At 42.9% G+C, this 17,704-nt stretch overlaps 1 protein-coding gene across 8 annotated transcripts in view; it reads left to right on the top strand.

The window, feature by feature from the left end:
• The window catches only part of rims1b (regulating synaptic membrane exocytosis 1b), a 107,166-nt gene that overhangs the window by 65,179 nt on the left and 24,283 nt on the right, over positions 1-17,704 (top strand). For 3 of the 8 annotated variants that reach the window (XM_036949436.1, XM_036949437.1, XM_036949438.1), the window contains 17 exons: positions 28-68; positions 607-717; positions 1,709-1,808; positions 3,020-3,143; positions 3,346-3,402; positions 3,765-3,811; positions 3,940-4,055; positions 5,764-5,894; positions 6,261-6,432; positions 7,138-7,291; positions 7,652-7,711; positions 8,729-8,882; positions 13,142-13,255; positions 13,894-13,956; positions 15,577-15,699; positions 16,558-16,647; positions 17,493-17,570. In XM_036949436.1, coding sequence (XP_036805331.1) covers positions 28-68; positions 607-717; positions 1,709-1,808; positions 3,020-3,143; positions 3,346-3,402; positions 3,765-3,811; positions 3,940-4,055; positions 5,764-5,894; positions 6,261-6,432; positions 7,138-7,291; positions 7,652-7,711; positions 8,729-8,882; positions 13,142-13,255; positions 13,894-13,956; positions 15,577-15,699; positions 16,558-16,647; positions 17,493-17,570 — 1,735 coding nt within the window. Of the gene's footprint in view, positions 1-27; positions 69-606; positions 718-1,708; positions 1,809-3,019; positions 3,144-3,345; positions 3,403-3,764; positions 3,812-3,939; positions 4,056-5,763; positions 5,895-6,260; positions 6,433-7,137; positions 7,292-7,651; positions 7,712-8,728; positions 8,883-13,141; positions 13,256-13,893; positions 13,957-15,576; positions 15,700-16,557; positions 16,648-16,667; positions 16,687-17,492; positions 17,571-17,704 lie in introns of those variants that run through there. The other 5 variants (XM_036949439.1, XM_036949441.1, XM_036949440.1 and 2 more) reach the window with 3 other exon arrangements.

The raw sequence follows: 17,704 nt of genomic DNA on the forward strand, positions 1-17,704 counted from the left end.
TCTATTGCTCTCTCGCTCTCTCTCCAGGTGATTGGGACTGCCATCCTCTGGATCCTGCTGTGTGGCATGTAAGTTTCAGGAGAAAGTGACAGATTTAGGTTTTGCTTAAGCTGACTCAACTCAGACTCACCACCCTAGGACACGCAAGCACAGACACACACACAAATGCACGCATAGACACACACACGCAGACACACACACACACATGCATGCATGCACACACACACACCCTATTAGTTTCATTCCCCGCAGTGTCTGTGTAAGTGTGTGGGCGTACTCTACTCACCATTCATTACTAAATATAGATTCTTACAACATTAGAAACAGTCCAGACTAGACAGAATTGCTTAGAGTGTAAATTGATATAGTATGTGTTTATTGTGGATGGGCAAGTCCCTCCTGGTTGGCCTGGGTGGGAGAGTTGTCCTCACAAGGGATGCAGAGACTCTGTCTTTCTCTTTCTCTCCCTAACTTGTTTTTACCTTTCTTACCCTCGCTCCTCTCCCTCTCTGTCGCTACCTATATCCCCTCTCTACCACACCCCCCTCTCCGTCTCTCCCTCTTTGCCTCTCTCTGTCTGATGGAATTAAATCTCCCCCTCTACAGCATCCAGTGACATGGCAGCCGTCCAAGGAGGGCGACCACTTAATCGGACGCATCACTCTGAGCAAAAGGTCGGCCATGCCCCGCGAGGCAGGCTCCTTACTAGGGTTAAAGGTAAGAGGGAATCACTAGCAGCATCCCTTTCAATCACTACAGTGTTACCACATTAACCGCTGTATATTGTGTACTGAGACCGTTGGGTGCAGGAAATCAGAGCCCCAGGCTCAGATCTGTGATGGTGTATTGTTAAAGGATGTGTATGATAATGGAAGTCTGTGAAAACTACCACACTAACCACTGTGTATCCCCGTGTACTGAGGCCACCCGGGTCTCTAACGTCTGACCTCCACATTAGGTAGCCTCGCTGCTAAGAGCGTTGGGCCAGTAACCGAAAGGTTGCTGGTTTGAATCTCCGAGCTAACTAGGTGTGGGAAGAAATCTGTTGATGTGCCCTGACGCAAGGCACTTAACTCTGATTGCTCCTGTGTAACGGCTTTCTTCGGTAGAAGGAGAGTCGGACCAAAATGCAGCGTGGCTATTGCGATCCATGTTTAATAAAAACAACGTAAACACGAATCAATACAAAACAATAAACATCACGTGAAAACCAAAACAGCCTAAACTGGTGCAAACTAACACAGAGGACACTAAGGACATCAAGACACTAAGGACAATCACCCCCAAAACACCCAAAGAATATGGCTGCCTAAATATGGTTCCCAATCAGAGACAACGATAAACACCTGCCTCTGATTGAGAACCACTTCAGACAGCCATAGACTTCACTAGAACACCCCACTAAGCTACAAACCCAACACACCACATACAAAAACCCATGCCACACCCTGGCCTGACCAAATAAATAAAAATAAACACAAAATACTTCGACCAGGGCGTGACATCCTGTAAGTTGATCTGGATAAGAGTCTGCTTAATGACTGAAATGTAAGTGATGCTAGTGTACTATCCACAGGAGTATGTAATAAAGGAAACTATGGGGACATGCTGTAGATTTGTACTCAGCTGGGACGGTATCCAGATTGTCATACCTTCATACTGACCTTGGTCTTGTGTCTGAACAGCCCGTGTTCTGTTCCCCTTCTAGGTTGTGGGTGGGAAGATGACAGAGACAGGGAGACTGGGGGCCTTCATCACCAAAGTCAAGAAAGGAAGTCTGGCGGACATTGTTGGCCACCTACGAGCTGGTAAGCAGCGTAGAAACAACATTCAGACATTCAGGGTTATCTGGTGGAGAAGTGTCGTCAGTCTGGGAGCTCTGTGAAATTGTCTGTGTGTTCTTTTTGAGCTGGGAAAATCTACCATTTCTACCTGAACACGTTGTGTTGTGAACAGAGGTTGTTAAGTAAATCGACCAGGCTAGGTTGAAAAAAATAGAGGTTAAGACAACGTAATAATTCCATGCGCCAGCGTTAGAAAACAAACACATTCATTTGACCAGCGCTGTTGCTGATTCTACAGAATTGGCTTTGAAAACGTTACCAGTGGTCGGGACATCAAGTAATAAAGTGGCTGTAGATAATTGTTAAGGGAATTTTTATCAATGGTGACTAATTATGTATACATTACAATCAGGACTGACTAATCAGAATACTAATATGTTACTGTATATGTACTAATCCGAATACTATTATGTTACTGTATATGTACTAATCTGAATACTATTATGTTGCTGTAAATGTTTGAGTTTTCTTTCTTGATCCCAGTACTGAATATAATGTGTGTGTGAATGTGACAATGACTGTCTGTTCCATGGTACAAATGAATCAGACTGGCTAGAATGCTTATCTACACGAGAAAACCTTGACTGGTAAATTATATTAAATTGGTAGGGAGACGGATGTGGGAAGGCTTGAGATACAGCCTTTGTACTGGAACGGAGATGGCACGGGTTGGTGTTGGAACTAATGACGTAATTTTCAGTTTATAACCTGTGGTAACCTGTATCGTGGGGAGTACTCTCGAGAATAAACTCTGCTGTTTGATTTTGAGACTGGGCTATGTCTATTATTATAGAATAAGGGTCTTACAAGTCCTTATGAATGGACAGAGTGTTTAATTTTAATTGGATATTAAAACATAGAGTAATATAATTCCTTTAACAATAATTTGAAAAACATTTAAATAAATTGAATGACAGTTAAACAATTCTGCTTTAGTTTGCTGAGTACACTACGATTGTGTTTATTTTCCACTTTGATGGTGAACTTTCTGTACCTGGTAACATTCACTTCTAGTCATTTTCACTCCGGCGCTGGTCCAATGATTTTGTTTATTTTCTAACACTTCTGCAAGGAATTATTACATTGTCTTAACCTTTGTTATCTTTAACCTAGGCTCCATGCTTACCCATGAATCAGCTGTTTTAATGTCGGCCATCTTGTTTCCTGTTTTCCAGGTGATGAGGTACTGCAGTGGAATGGGAAGTCGTTGCCGGGAGCAACCAAGAAGGAAGTGTACAACATCATTCTGGAATCCAAGGCGGAGCCTCAAGTGGAAATAGTTGTCTCAAGGCCTATTGGGTAAGACTGACTTCCTGTGTGAAATGCTAAATTCCCATTTTGGAATCGTTGTGCGATACACTGCAACTATTGTGTGACTATTTTGCACTGCATTTGCCATTTTGGACTATTATTACTATATTGCGACTGTTGTGGGCCCTTTTCTGACTATTTCTAATTTTGAAGTGAAATGTTGACGACCATTGTCTTCTTTACCTAAAAGATCTATCCACCGCATCATTTCCAATAACTTCTTGAGAAAGGTGTATAGAGCGTATCAGTAAGTACATACTTATTGTGGACATAGTGACCACTATGTCGTACGGTAGTCCTTCCCTGAGGCCTAACCCTGATGTAACCCCTAACATCCTAGACCTTAGAGAAACCCTTATAAGGCAAGTTCCCTCTCTTCTCTCAACCCATACGTCTCTCCCCTGTGTGGGTATGAACTACCGCTCTCTAACCCAACACCCAGTTTGTATACGTGTCTGTGTTTTTCCTTTTCGATACAAACAAACATACGATTGAGGTATTGTATGTGCTGGCACTCTGTATCAAATGGAGGTTGGTGATGGCTGTTGGTCAGTGGCTATTGCAGAGGTCTGTGCAGACGTTTGATGTAATCTTCCTCCCATCTTACAGAGACATACCAAGAATTCCAGAAACATCCCATCCTCCTTTAGAATCGAGTAAGTGTCAACAAAGCTTTGGTTTTCCTTGATGAATAAAACGGCATAGTTAATTGGTGTTAATATACAGTACTGTCTACCCACTAAGTTGTTTGAGTCTTTCACATCCTGGTTCTTTCCCCTGGCAGCAGGCTCCAGTTCCTTTGAGTCTCAGAAGATGGAGCGTCCCTCCATATCGGTCATGTCCCCCACCAGCCCTGCTACCCTCAGAGCCCTCCCCGTCATCCTGCCTGGACAGCTCTCTGTGAGTACTGGATATTTGCTGGATCTACACTGGACTTTACTGGACTATTACTGGACTATTACTGGACTATTACTGGACTATTACTGGACTATACTGGATTATTACTGGACTATTACTGGACTATACTGGACTATTAATGGACTATTACTGGACTATACTGGACTATTACTGGACTATACTGGACTATTACTGAACTATACTGGACTATACTGGACTATACTGGACTATACTGGACTATTACTAGACTATACTGGACTATTACTAGACTATACTGGACTATTACTTGACTGTTACTGGACTATACTGGACTATACTGGACTAAACTGGACTACTACTGGACTATACTGGACTATACTGGACTATTACTGGACTATTACTGGACTATACTGGACTATACTGGACTATTGCTGGACTATACTGGAACATACTGAACTATTACTGGACTATACTGGACTATACTGGACTACACTGGACTACTACTGGACTATTACTGGACTATTACTGGACTATATTGGACTATTACTGGACTATAATGGACTATTGCTGGACTATACTGGACTATACTGGACTATTACTGGACTATTACTGGACTATACTGGACTATTGCTGGACTATTACTGGACTATTACTGGACTATACTGGACTATTACTGGACTATACTGGACTATTACTGGACTATACTGGACTATTACTGGGCTATTACTGGACTATACTGGACTATACTGGACTGTACTGGACTATTACTGGACTATTACTGGACTATACTGGACTATTACTGGACTATTACTGGACTATTACTGGACTATTACTGGACCATACTGGACTATTACTGGACTATTACTGGACTATTACTAGACTATACTGGACTATACTGGACAATACTGGACTATTACTGGACTATTACTAGACTGTACTGGACTTGACTGGACTATACCGGACTGTACTGGATCTACACTGGACTGTACTGGACTATACTGGACTGTACTGGACTATACTGTATTGGATCTATACTGGACTATATTGGACTGTCCTGGATCTACACAAGACTGTACTGGATTTACACTGGACTGTACTGGATCTACTCTGGACTATACAGGACTGTACTGGATCTACACTGGACTGTACTGGATCTACACTGGACTATACAGGACTGTACTGGATCTACACTGGACTGTACTGGATCTACACTGGACTATACAGGACTGTACTGGATCTACACTGGACTGTACTGTACTGGACTGTACTGGACTATACCAGACTGTACTGGATCTACACTGGACTATACTGGACTGTACTGGATCCACACTGGACTGTACTGGACTATACTGGATCTACACTGGACTATACTGGATCTACACAAGACTGTACTGGACTATACTGTACTGTACTGGACTGTACTAGGCTATACTGGATCTACACTGGACTATACTGGATTATACTGGACTGTACTGGATATACACTGGACTATACTGGACTGGACTGGACTATACTGGACTATACTGGACTGTACCTGGGGGGGGGGGGGGGGGGGGGGGCTGGATACATGGATGTGTGGATGGGCGGACAGATTTACGAACAAACAGTCAGACAGAATGATAAATGGCCTATATTTCACTTTTCACAATGTCCTGTGTAATCCACAACCAATGGTCTACTCTAACTGGATTCATTCAGTCACATTCATCTAATCCCATGATGTTGTTCATAGGTAAAGCTGTGGTATGACAAAGTGGGCCATCAACTGATCGTCAACGTCCTTCAAGCCATAGACCTGCCCCCCCGACCGGACGGGCGACCCAGGAACCCCTACGTCAAGATGTACTTCCTCCCTGACCGAAGGTAAACCGGTCTCAATTTACTAGGGTTAACATTAAGTAGTTGTTATACCTGTGTAAACACACAGTAATTACTGAAGTATATTACAAGTACAGGGGTTCAACATTGTACATAAACAGATCGTTTTTTTTTATGTAACAGTAACCAATATACTTTAAACACACTGTCAACACGTTCTCTTCTGATTTGCTTCCTGTCTATGTAGTTTTCTGTTATATTTCATCATCCTTATAGTGAGTCACAGACCCTTATTTGGGGACAGTATGTGACAGCTACATACATGACTCGCTGACTTCCGTTGACTCTCCTTCTAAGGTTCGTCTTCCCTCTCCTAACATTCCTCTGCCTTCTCCCCTGTCATGTTCCCAGTGATAAGAGCAAGCGCAGGACCAAGACGGTAAAGAAGAGCGCTGGGCCCAAGTGGAACCAGACGTTCCTGTACTCCCACGTCCACCGCAGGGACTTCAGAGAACGCATGCTGGAGATCACTGTCTGGGACCAACCTAGAATACAGGAGGAGGAGAGTGACTTCCTGGGAGAGGTAAGATACACACACACACACACACACACACACATACATACATACATACATACATACATACATACATACATACATACATACATACATACATACATACATACATACATACTGTTTATAGCACATTTGAATAGTATCTTAATTTTTGTGTAAATTATTACTGTTCTCATATTTTATTCATAGATATTATATTTGTGTGTAAATTGTTACTGTTCTCAGATTTGTATTTAATAGATTTTAGATGTGTATGAATCTTTTGCTGTTTTGCAAAATGCCATATACCCATTGGTTAGCTGGAATGGAATGTATATTTGTATATTTATATTTGTCCTGTATATTTGACTGTGATATGTGGTTGTCTTACCTGGCTATCTTAAGATAAATGCACTCACTAAGTCATTCTGGATAAGACCTCGTTGATCATTTCTTTAAACAACGAAAGCTAATTTACCAACATTTGTGAAAATGAATATACTGTATATTGTTTTGAAATGAAACTCGAAATGAAACTTGAAATGAAACAGTATACACAGAAAACAAAACACACACACATTCATTTGCACGTATCCACACACACTTGCAAACTCAAACACGCACAGAGAACCACAGATGGACGCCATCGTGCCCTCTATGCTGACGTTGTCTTGTTCTGTATGTCTCTGACTTTCTCTCCTCCTCCTTCTTCCCTCTCTTCCCTCTCACTCCTAGATCCTGATAGAGCTGGAGACTGCCCTGCTGGACGACGTCCCTCACTGGTATAAACTCCAGACCCACGACGTGTCCTCTCTACCTCTGCCCCAGCCATCCCCTTACCTCCCACGCAGACACGCCTCTCACGACAGCCCCAGCAAGAAACTACAGAGTAAGTCTTGTTGCGTGTGTGTGTGTTCGCGCGTGCGTATGTGTGTGAGAGAGATCGAGAGAGTGTGTGTGCTTGCATGCTTGCGTTCGTGTGTGTGTATGTGTGTACAGTATATACATTGTGTGTGTGTGGTGTATTGACACTGACCTCGGCTATAGATTCTCCCTGCTACAGTATGCCAAGATGAACTTCCTATGAACTTGTTTCCTGTGTGTGCGAGATCGATCGCAACTGCCATGGAAATTCTCAACCCTACTGTGTGTAAACTCTCTACCATGCTGTGTGTAAACCCTCTACCCTACTATGCGTGTGTAACCCTACCTTGTGTGTGTGTGTGCGTGTCTATCCACTGTTGTGCAGGGTCCCATCGCATCATTGACACAGAGTTTGATGATACAGGTATAGCGGTAGTATCTGAAGGTGGGTGGGTGGGCATGGTTACTGTTACCCAGCTTCAAGTAGTGAGAGTCCAGCACTGGAGGAGAGAGGTGTGACCACTTTACAGCTCCTCTCATACCCCAGCCTATCTAACCATGGGCTACTTCATTTGATCCCAACTGACAACCTCAGAGATGTTTTACATTGGGGAAAAAATGTCATTGGTTCCCAATTTTACCCCACACTTTGGATCTAACTCTGATTACAGCCCTTTGTAATACCAACGTATACTACAACGATACTATGGTATTACTACAATTCTATTGTGGTATGTGTTCTGCCATGATACTGTACACATCCTTTCTCCTCCTCTGTCGGACTGTAGTAATGCAGCTTGTAGAGCAGATCCACTGGGAGCACTGAGTGCATGGAGCTATAGAGCCGTGATGTCGCTGTCCATTCCACTGACGCTGTCACCTGCATGTCTGGTAGTAGAGCCTGAAGTAGTAGTGACTTAAGACAACAAGACAAGGATATGGTGTATAAACCAGTGCCTGATTCGCACCATAGGGTCAACATGAACTGTGCTGTTCTGGCTCGGCTATTTCAAAAAGGGTATAAGGCTACTTAGCCTGGGTGCCAGACAGTTTCTGCCTTAGCCTGGTTGCCATTGCAAGCTGGCAATGGGGTAACTTTATGGAATGCAGAAACAGTCCGGTACACAAGTTAACTCAATACCTGGTGTAACTATCCAATGCAACACTTCAAATGTAACCAAAAAACTTCCAGTGTAAAATATCCCACTCTGATGTGCAACAGTTTGCAGTCTGTATAATTTGTCCTCTCAGCCCCCTCACGTGGCATGGGTTTGATTAGACTAGAGCGGCTATGGGCGACTGTATTAATAGAAGCTGAGCACCAGCATGATCTCTGTAGTTTTGGGGAAACCAAGCGATCACCAGAAGGCGTAGTGAATGTTGAGTGGCGGCGCTAACACTGACACATTTTGTCAGCAGGTAACATGCTACGACTGCTGATTCCTCCTCCGTATGTGTGTAGGTGCAGAGCGTAACTCGAGGGAGAGGGAGAGGAACAGCACCCTGACTGTCCCAGAGCAGCAGAGACTGGCCCAGCACCGCTCCAGATCTGTGTCCCCTCACCGCGAGGACATAACAAGGGCCCGCTCCCGCCCTGCACACGTCCCCATGCAGAGGTAGCTGCAGCTTCTGTATCACACAGATATACCTAAACTAGTCTTGCACAGCCATACATCGGAATCACGTTGTTGTCACGCTGCCTGGTTCTCGATGAGACTACACCCACACACATCTGCATTCTTCTTTCTCTCTCTCTCTTTCTCTTTCTCTTTTTTCTCTCTTTCTTTCTTGTTCTCTATCTTCATCTCTCTCTTTCTCTCTCTTTTTTCTCTCTTTCTCCCTCTCCTTTTTCTCTCTTTCTTTCTCTCTCGCTCTCTTTCTCTTTTTCTTTCTTTCTCTCTTTTTTCTCTCTCTTTCCTTTTCTCTCTCGCTCGCTTTCTCCCTCTTTCTCTTGCTCTCACTCAATCTTACTCTCTCTTTCTCCCTCTCTCTCTCTCTTTCTTTCTCTCTCTCTCTCTCGCTTTCTCTCTTCTTTTTCTTTATTTCTCTCTTTTTTCTCTTTCCCTGCCTTAAAACCTGGTATTAAAATACCAGGTTTTAAGGGGGGGGGGGGGGGGGTTGTATCATTTGATTTACACAACATGCCTACCACTTTGAAGATGCAAATTATTTTTTATCGTGAAACAAACAAGAAATCAGACAAAAAAACTGAAAACTTGAGCGTGCATAACTATTCACCCTCCCCAAAGTCAATGCTTTGTAGAGCCACGTTTTGCAGCAATTACAGCTGTAAGTCTCTTGGGATATGTCACTATAAGCTTGGCACATCTAGCCTCTGGGATTTTTGCCCATTCTTCAAGGCAAAACTGCTCCAGCTCCTTCAAGGCTGATGGGTTCCTGTTGGTGTACAGTAATCGTTAAATCATACCACAGATTATCAATTGGATTGAGGTCTGGGCTATGACTACTTCATTCCAAGACATTTAAATGTTTCCCCTTAAACCACTCGAGTGTTGCTTTAGCAGCATGCTTAGGGTCATTGTCCTGCTGGAAGGTGAACCTCCGTCCCAGTCTCAAATCTCTGGAAGATTGAAACACGTTTCCTTCAAGAATTTCCCTGTATTTAGAGCCATCCATCATTCCTTCAATTCTGACCAGTTTCCCAGTCCCTGCTGATGAAAAACATCCAAACAGCATGATGCTGCCACCACCATGCTTCACTGTGGGGATGGTGTCCTCGAGGTGATGGGAGGTGTTGGGTTTGTGCCAGACATAGCATTTTCCTTGATGGCCAAAAATATATATTTTAGTCTCATCTGACCAGAGTACCTTCGTCCATATGTTTGGGGAGTCTCCCACATGCCTTTTGGCAAACACCAAACTGGGTTTTCTTATTTTTTTCTATAAGCAATGGCTTTATTCTGGCCACTCTTCCGTGTAGCCCAGCTCTGTGGAATCTACTGCTTAAAGTGGTCCTATGGACAGATACTCCAATCTCTGCTGTGGAGCTTTGCAGCTCCTTCAGGGCTATCTTTGGTCTCTTTGTTGCCTCTCTGATTAATGCCCTCCTTGCCTGGTCTGTGAGTTTTGGTGGGTGGCCCACTCTTGGCAGGTTTGTTGTGGTGCCATATTCTTTCCATTTTTTAATAATGTATTTAATGGTGGTCCGTGGGATGTTCAAAGTTTCTGATATTTTTTTATGACCCAACCCTGATCTGTACTTCTCCCAACTTTGTCCCTGACCTGTTTGGAGAGCTCCTTGGTCTTCATGGTGCCGCTTGCTTGGTGGTGCCCCTTACTTAGTGGAGTTGCAGACTCTGGGGTTTTTCAAAACAGTGTATATATACTGAGATCATGTGACAAATCATGTGACACTTAGATTGCACACAGGTGGACTTTATTTAATTAATTATGTGACTTCTGAAGGTAATTGGTTGCACACCAGATCTTATTTTGGGGCTTCATCACATAGGGGGAGAATACATATGCACACACCACTTTTCTATTTTTCATTTTTTGAAACAAGTAATTTTTTTCATTTCACCAATTTGGACTATTTTGTGTATGTCCATTACATGAAATCCAAATAAAAATTTAAATTACAGGTTGTAATGCAACAAAATAGGAAAAACGCAAAGGGGGTGAATACTTTTGCAATGCACTGTATATATACAGTACCGGTTTGGACACAGCTACTCATTCAAAGGTTTTTCTTTATTTGTACTATTTTCTACATTGTAGAATAATAGTGAAGACATCACAACTATGAAATAACACTCATGGAATCATGTAGTAACCAAAAAAGTGTTAACCTCTCTAGGGTATGTTAATTAATCACTTACCTTTGATGATCTTCATGTGGTTGCACTCAGAAGACATACATTTATTCAATACATGTTCCTTTTGTTCTCTTTATATCCGAAAACCTAAAAAAATATATTAAAAAATTATCTGTAAAGTTCATAGAAACATGTCCAACGATGTTTATATTCAATCCTCAGGTTGTTTTTAGCCTAAATAATCAATAATATTTCAACCGGACAATAACATCGTCAATATAAAAGGTAAACAAGAAAGGCACTCTCTCGGTCGTGCGCATGAAAAAGCTCTGTGACACGGCAGGGTCCACTCATACAGACTGCTCTTACTCTCTAATTTTTCAGATTACAAGCCTGAAACAATTTCTAAAGACTGTTGGCATCTAGTGGAAGGCATAGGAACTGCAATTTGAGTCCTAAGTCACTGGATACTGTAATGTCATTGAATAGAAAACTACAACAACAACAAATATCCTACTTCCTGAATGGATTTTTCTCAGGTTTTCGCCTGCCAAATCAGTTCTGTTATACTCAGACATTATTTTAACAGTTTTGGAAACTTTAGTGTTTTCTATCCAAATCTACTAATTATATGCATATCCTATCTTCTGGGCCTGAGTAGAAGGCAGTTTAATTGGGGCACGCTTTTCATCCAAAATTCAAAATGCTGCCCCCTACCCTAGAGAAGTTAAACAATGTTATGTTTGTTGAAAGGATCGGACCAAGGTGCAGCGTGCATAGAGTTCCACATTCATTAATAGTGAAACTTACAACAAAAACAACAAAGAATGTAACAAACGTGCAGTATTGCAGTGCACAAGGCAACTATACAAAAACAAGATCCCACAACAGAAAGTGGGAAAAAGGGCTGCCTAAGTATGATCCCCAATCAGAGACAACAATAGACAGCTGCCTCTGATTGGGAACCATACTTGGCCAAAAACAAAGAAATAGACAACATAGAATGCCCACCCTAAATCACACCCTGACCAAACCAAATAGAGAAAAAAAAATCTCTCTAAGGTCAGGGCGTGACAAACAAATCAAAATATATTTTACATTATATTCTTTGTTAAAAGTTATCTTGTGGAATTTCTTTCGTTCTGAATGTGTTTGAGACAATCAGTTGTGTTGTAACAAGGTTGGGGTGGTATTCAGAAGATAGCCCTATTTGGTAAAATGCCAAGTCCATATTATGGCAAGAACAGCTCAAATAAGCAAAGAGAAACGACAGTTCATCATTACTTTGAGATATGAAGGTCAGTCAATCCGGGAAAACCATCAAGCGCTATGATGAAACTGGTTCTCATGATGACTGCCACAGGAAAGGAAGGCCCAGAGATACCTCTGCTGCAGAGGATAAGTTCAGTAAGTTCAGTACCAGCCTCAAAAATTGCAGCTCAAATAAGTGCTTCAGAGTTCAAGTAACAGACACATCTCAACATCAACTGTTCAGAGGAGACTGCGTGGATCAGGCCTTCATGGTCGAATTGCTGCAAAGAAACCACTACTAAAGGACACCAATAAGAAGAAGGGACTTGCTTGGGCCAAGAAACACGAACAATGGACATTAGACCAGTGGAAATCTGTAATTTGGTCTGAATAGTCCGTCAACTTCAACCCAAAATAGATGGTTTGGGATGAGTTGGACCACACAGTAAAGAAAAAGCAGCCAACAAGTGCTCAGCATATGTGGGAACGCCGTCAATTCCTCATGAAGTTGGTTGAGAGAATGTCATGAGTGTGCAAAGCTGTTAACAAGGCAAAGGGTGGCTACTTTGAATAATCTAACATTTTAAATACATTTTGATTTGTTTAACACTTTTTTTGGTTATTACATGATTCCATATGTGCTATTTCATAGTTTTCATGTCTTCACTATTGTTCACATTCATTCATACCCCCGGGTTAACTCTTCAGCACACTCTCATGGCTCAAATCAATTTCCTTTTATGTCCACACTATGACATAACCAACGTTATTAGCAAAATGTTATCACAGTAACACTCTGTAACCAAAACCTCAGTAACACTCCTCTTTATGTCCTACCCCATCAGGAGTCTGGATGAGATCCATCAGAACCGCCACCACTCCTGCTCCCCCTCTCGTTACCATGACTCCCACGGGGAGCACCGCTCCGGGGACTCAGACTACGAGTACTCCGAGGACAGGTAACATCACCCAGACAGTGGTGGCTGGTGGCCTTTGTTTATTAGGGAGGAGGTTAGAATTTAGATGCTGTAGGTACTGTATCAGGGAGTTTAAGATGACAGCCGGTCTGAGAATAGTTTGGTGGTTTATGGCAGGGAGAGAGTGTGTGTAGGTTATGCAGTGAAGTTCCAGTGTTTGTGTACAGTAAGGATATACTTTGGAGTATCTAATTTGAGAAGAGCTTTGAGTACAATATAGGAGTTGATGCCGACATGGTTTCCTTCTTATTTTGCTAATTTGCAATCAAATACCTGTAGAAGTACAGTATTCCTTTATGCCCAATCATTTCAAAGAGGTTGACAACTAGCTTTTAATTTTTGAGGTTGAAAGTGTCGGATACTCCAAGGACAAGTGGAATAGCAGGCTACATTAGTACTGTTCTATACTAATAATCACTAATACGACTAACAGTCTAATGCAAAAGTCTCTTACTAAAAGTTGAATATCATATTTATTATTATTGATGCTGAATCAAAATTATGATTTCATGATTTCTTCTCATTCATTTCTCATGAGCGGGTTTGTCTGATTTGACCATCCTCTTACGTTGTTGTTTTTGATTGGTTGTTCGGTTCACCCATCGCCATGGCAATCACAGTGAGGTCCTCGAGATGCACAGGTCTATCCGAGGCGGGAGTGCCGAGTGCCTGCACACAAACAGGTAAACAAAAACAACAACGACCAAAAAGCCAGAGACTGTTACTGTTATCGTCCCTACCCACCATCTTTCTTCTATTGTATTACCCATCGTTCTTTGCATTGTCACTCAATGTTCACAGCTCCATGTTATCTCGGTCAGTGATACTACAGTCTATGGTTGTGATATAGAAAGTGTATGTTATGTATCACGTGGCAATGTTTTTGTTTAATGTGATGTGTACCTATTCCATGTGCTGCATCAATGTTCGCTTTTTGTCTACCTGCATAGAAAGGTGGACAATGTGAAAGTCGTCTTCGTAATGTATTCAGCTCTATCTAGTTTTAGAATATCGATGAATTCGTTCCGGACACAAAGGGACTTATTTTTTCACCCGAGAGGTCAAACGTAGTACCACACACTCTCCATGACACCATAAAAACATTGAGTTTATGTTGGGTTTTAAACAGATTATCATAGATTCCAGAATAGCTCTATCGTTTATCTCAGAATAGTATGAAAATCGCTCTTGGTGAATTACATTTTTGTCTGAACATTTTATCTATAGCAGATTAATGTTATTTTTTTGCCTGGACGTTTTATTTATAGAATTGTGTTGTTTTTTCCCCTCTTCTGTTTTTTCCCCCCTCAATCAATGCACGGTCTACACTCAAATAACTACACAGGGGCGTAGCTAGGTCGAGCAATACACTACCACCCAAAATGCCCCTATTAGTCAATGGTATACACAAGGACATATACAGGTAAGAGAGTAGAATAAGAAAACCCTGCTCTCTTTCCCTTTTACTCTTCCCCAAAACCTGAACTCAACTCATCGTTGGCATTTTGTGGCTCATGATGTTGTATCAACGTTCTCTCAACGTAATTGATTCCCCACACCGACCCCTAACAGAGCTTTACAGATTCGATGTGGTACCACTCTCCGAGGGTGTCTCAGGGGGAGTTGGGATATGCAAAAAACACATTTCCAATTGGACAAATATAAGCGTCCACCAAATTATTATTGATTATAATATGATGACCCTGGACCAGATCTGTTACAGTAGTACTATAGTAGTACTTCACTGTATATTTTAAAACTATAATCCTATGTACTGTCCTATATACAGTAGATATATTACATGCTTGGTTTCCCCATGCTATAATGCTTTGACACATTAAAATCTGTCTAGATGGATTTATATAATCAGCATTACATTTAATCTCCATACATATAATGAACGGCAGGACAATCCCCCATCCCTACATCCCTACTTTCACCGTGTCCTCTGTTGTCGTCTATGTCTTGGGCCTCCATCAGACAATCCCCCATCACTACACAGTAGTTGGGGAGAGGAAATACTGAGAATGGGGATTAGGATGGAGTAGATGTGATATTCTGGTGTCAAACCTGGATGTTCCTCCTCCCGTGCCTCAAGCTCCAGAGATCTGATATATTTATTGCATTGCTCTTTTTATATGGTTTGTTTGTTGACTTCAGTGCCACTGTTGGGTTTCCTTGTACGTCTTTATCGTGGTTCATTATTTGGCCTCTCATTCCTTTGGCATGCACGTCAAATCTAGTTTTTCTTTCCCTTTCTTGCATGCGTCTATACCATCTACCACGGATTCACGCGCGTGTAGCAACACCCTCCCTGCATGCCTAAAGAGCAAGCCTCCCCGGGGGCATCAGGGAGGGGGCGGTCCCGCCTCCCGTAGCGTCCTCACGCACCGTGTGCTCAGGTTTACTGATGAGGTCACCGTTAGGTAAGAAACCCATTGCCCCGCTCCCTTCGTCCTCTGCCCTCCCACCCCTAACGAACTTCACCTCTCCACCCCCGACCCCACGGGTGACCCTCTCCCACCGCCCAACAGGCCTGCCTTTGCACTCCACCGTCCATCCCTTTGTGAGGGATCGAATGCTCATCCTTAACCTCAAGTTGTGTGTAAGACCACAGGACATACAACAGGGTTGACTGTATTAAACAATGAACAACTAAGTCCTTATTGGCACACTGCAAACCATAGAATACATTGGGGCTATCTGTCATGTGAGGCATGTGATGCCAGTTGGACACAGTATCTTTTCCAGTGTTGTGTTGACATCCATGGCCGCAACAAAGACCATGACATGACAAATGACAAGGTCCTCGACTGTAGTAGGCTCCCTGCCAGAGAGAAGGGAGAGAGAAAGAGATTGTGTGTGTGTGATAGAGCGTATTTGTGCTATAGTATGTCTGCTCACGCAAATTTCACCCAGTCCACTCTCCTCCTCCACCAAGAGCAAGTTCCCATGGCAACGCTCCAACCTCCCCATCAGGTGGACTGACTGTACAGTATGGCCACAAAGGACCGCTATTGTAATGAATGGAGGTTTACAACCCCCTTACAAGTTTGTTCTGTATCTAATGTTTGATCCTTCTTTTCTTTCTGTCTCTCGTTTCCCCCTCCCACCTCTATTTGCAATTCCTTCCTTCTGTCTTGGACTCTTTATTTCCCTCGATTCTCTCTCTCTTGCTTTGTTTTTTTTCTCACTCTACCTTCCCTCTGTCTTGCACGCTTCCTTTCACTCTGTCCCACCTCTTCCTCTTTTCCCTTCCTTCTCTTCCCTCTGTGCTACTGTAGTGATCTGCAGCCCAGTCTGGACCGGGTGAGGAGTGCCAGCACCACCTGCCTCAGACCTGACACCAACCTCTACTCTCCTGATAAAGACAGGTACACACACACCAACCTCCACTCTCCTGATAAAGACAGGTACACACAACACACCAACCTCCACTCTCCTGATAAAGACAGGTACACACACACCAATCTCCACTCTCCTGATAAAGACAGGTACACACACACCAACCTCCACTCTCCTGATAAAGACAGGTACACACACACACCAACCTCCACTCTCCTGATAAAGACAGGTACACACACACCAACCTCCACTCTCCTGATAAAGACAGGTACACACACACGCCAACCTCCACTCTCATGATAAAGACAGGTAACACACACGCCAACCTCCACTCTCATGATAAAGACAGGTAACACACACACCAACTTCTACTCTCCTGATAAAGACAGGTACACACACACCATCCTCCTCTATAGGAGATAACCTACTGCACCTCCTTTTCTAGGTTCACAATGTTTCTTTAGTAGTTGAACGTTCTTAATTCTCGCAAATACTGTAAAAAAACTATCATTTGAGTGTTCTATTTTCCCAGAGTATACCAATACGTTGAATCAACAAAGATTCAACATCACACAACATCACCCGTTCTTGTCATACATCTTATCTATCAATTTTGTTCACCACTAGCTCCTCAGTGTATATTGAGAGGTGTTGAGCAACACAGTGACTACACAATAACAGCTCTTTCACATTGACCTGCACAATAATTCACACCTACTGTCACTGACTGTTTTGGCCAGCAGAGGCATTCTAGTTGCCAGGGAATCCCAATGATTTTAGCTCGTTCTAAACTAACATGAACCCAGCCCTCCCTCACTGTGTCCCTCTCCCTGTTTCCCCACCTGGGGGATGCCTCACCCCACCACACCTCCAGATGCTCCAACTCTCTGCCCCGCAGACAGCCCGCAGGCCCCAGGATTTTAGTAGAGCAGGCCTCCCCAGAGGAAGAAAGGTACTGGGTACCGACCTAGCCCTACCCTTACCTCCCAGGACCCAAGCTGCAGTCCTGCTACTGTACTTGCTTAGCACTGCGTGGCTACTAAAGATTTCCTCTAACCATAAGCCTAACCCTTGCGCTAGCCCTGC

The sequence above is a fragment of the Oncorhynchus mykiss genome, chromosome 17, assembly GCF_013265735.2.
Source record: "Oncorhynchus mykiss isolate Arlee chromosome 17, USDA_OmykA_1.1, whole genome shotgun sequence".
NCBI classification, from domain to species: Eukaryota; Metazoa; Chordata; class Actinopteri; order Salmoniformes; family Salmonidae; genus Oncorhynchus; species Oncorhynchus mykiss.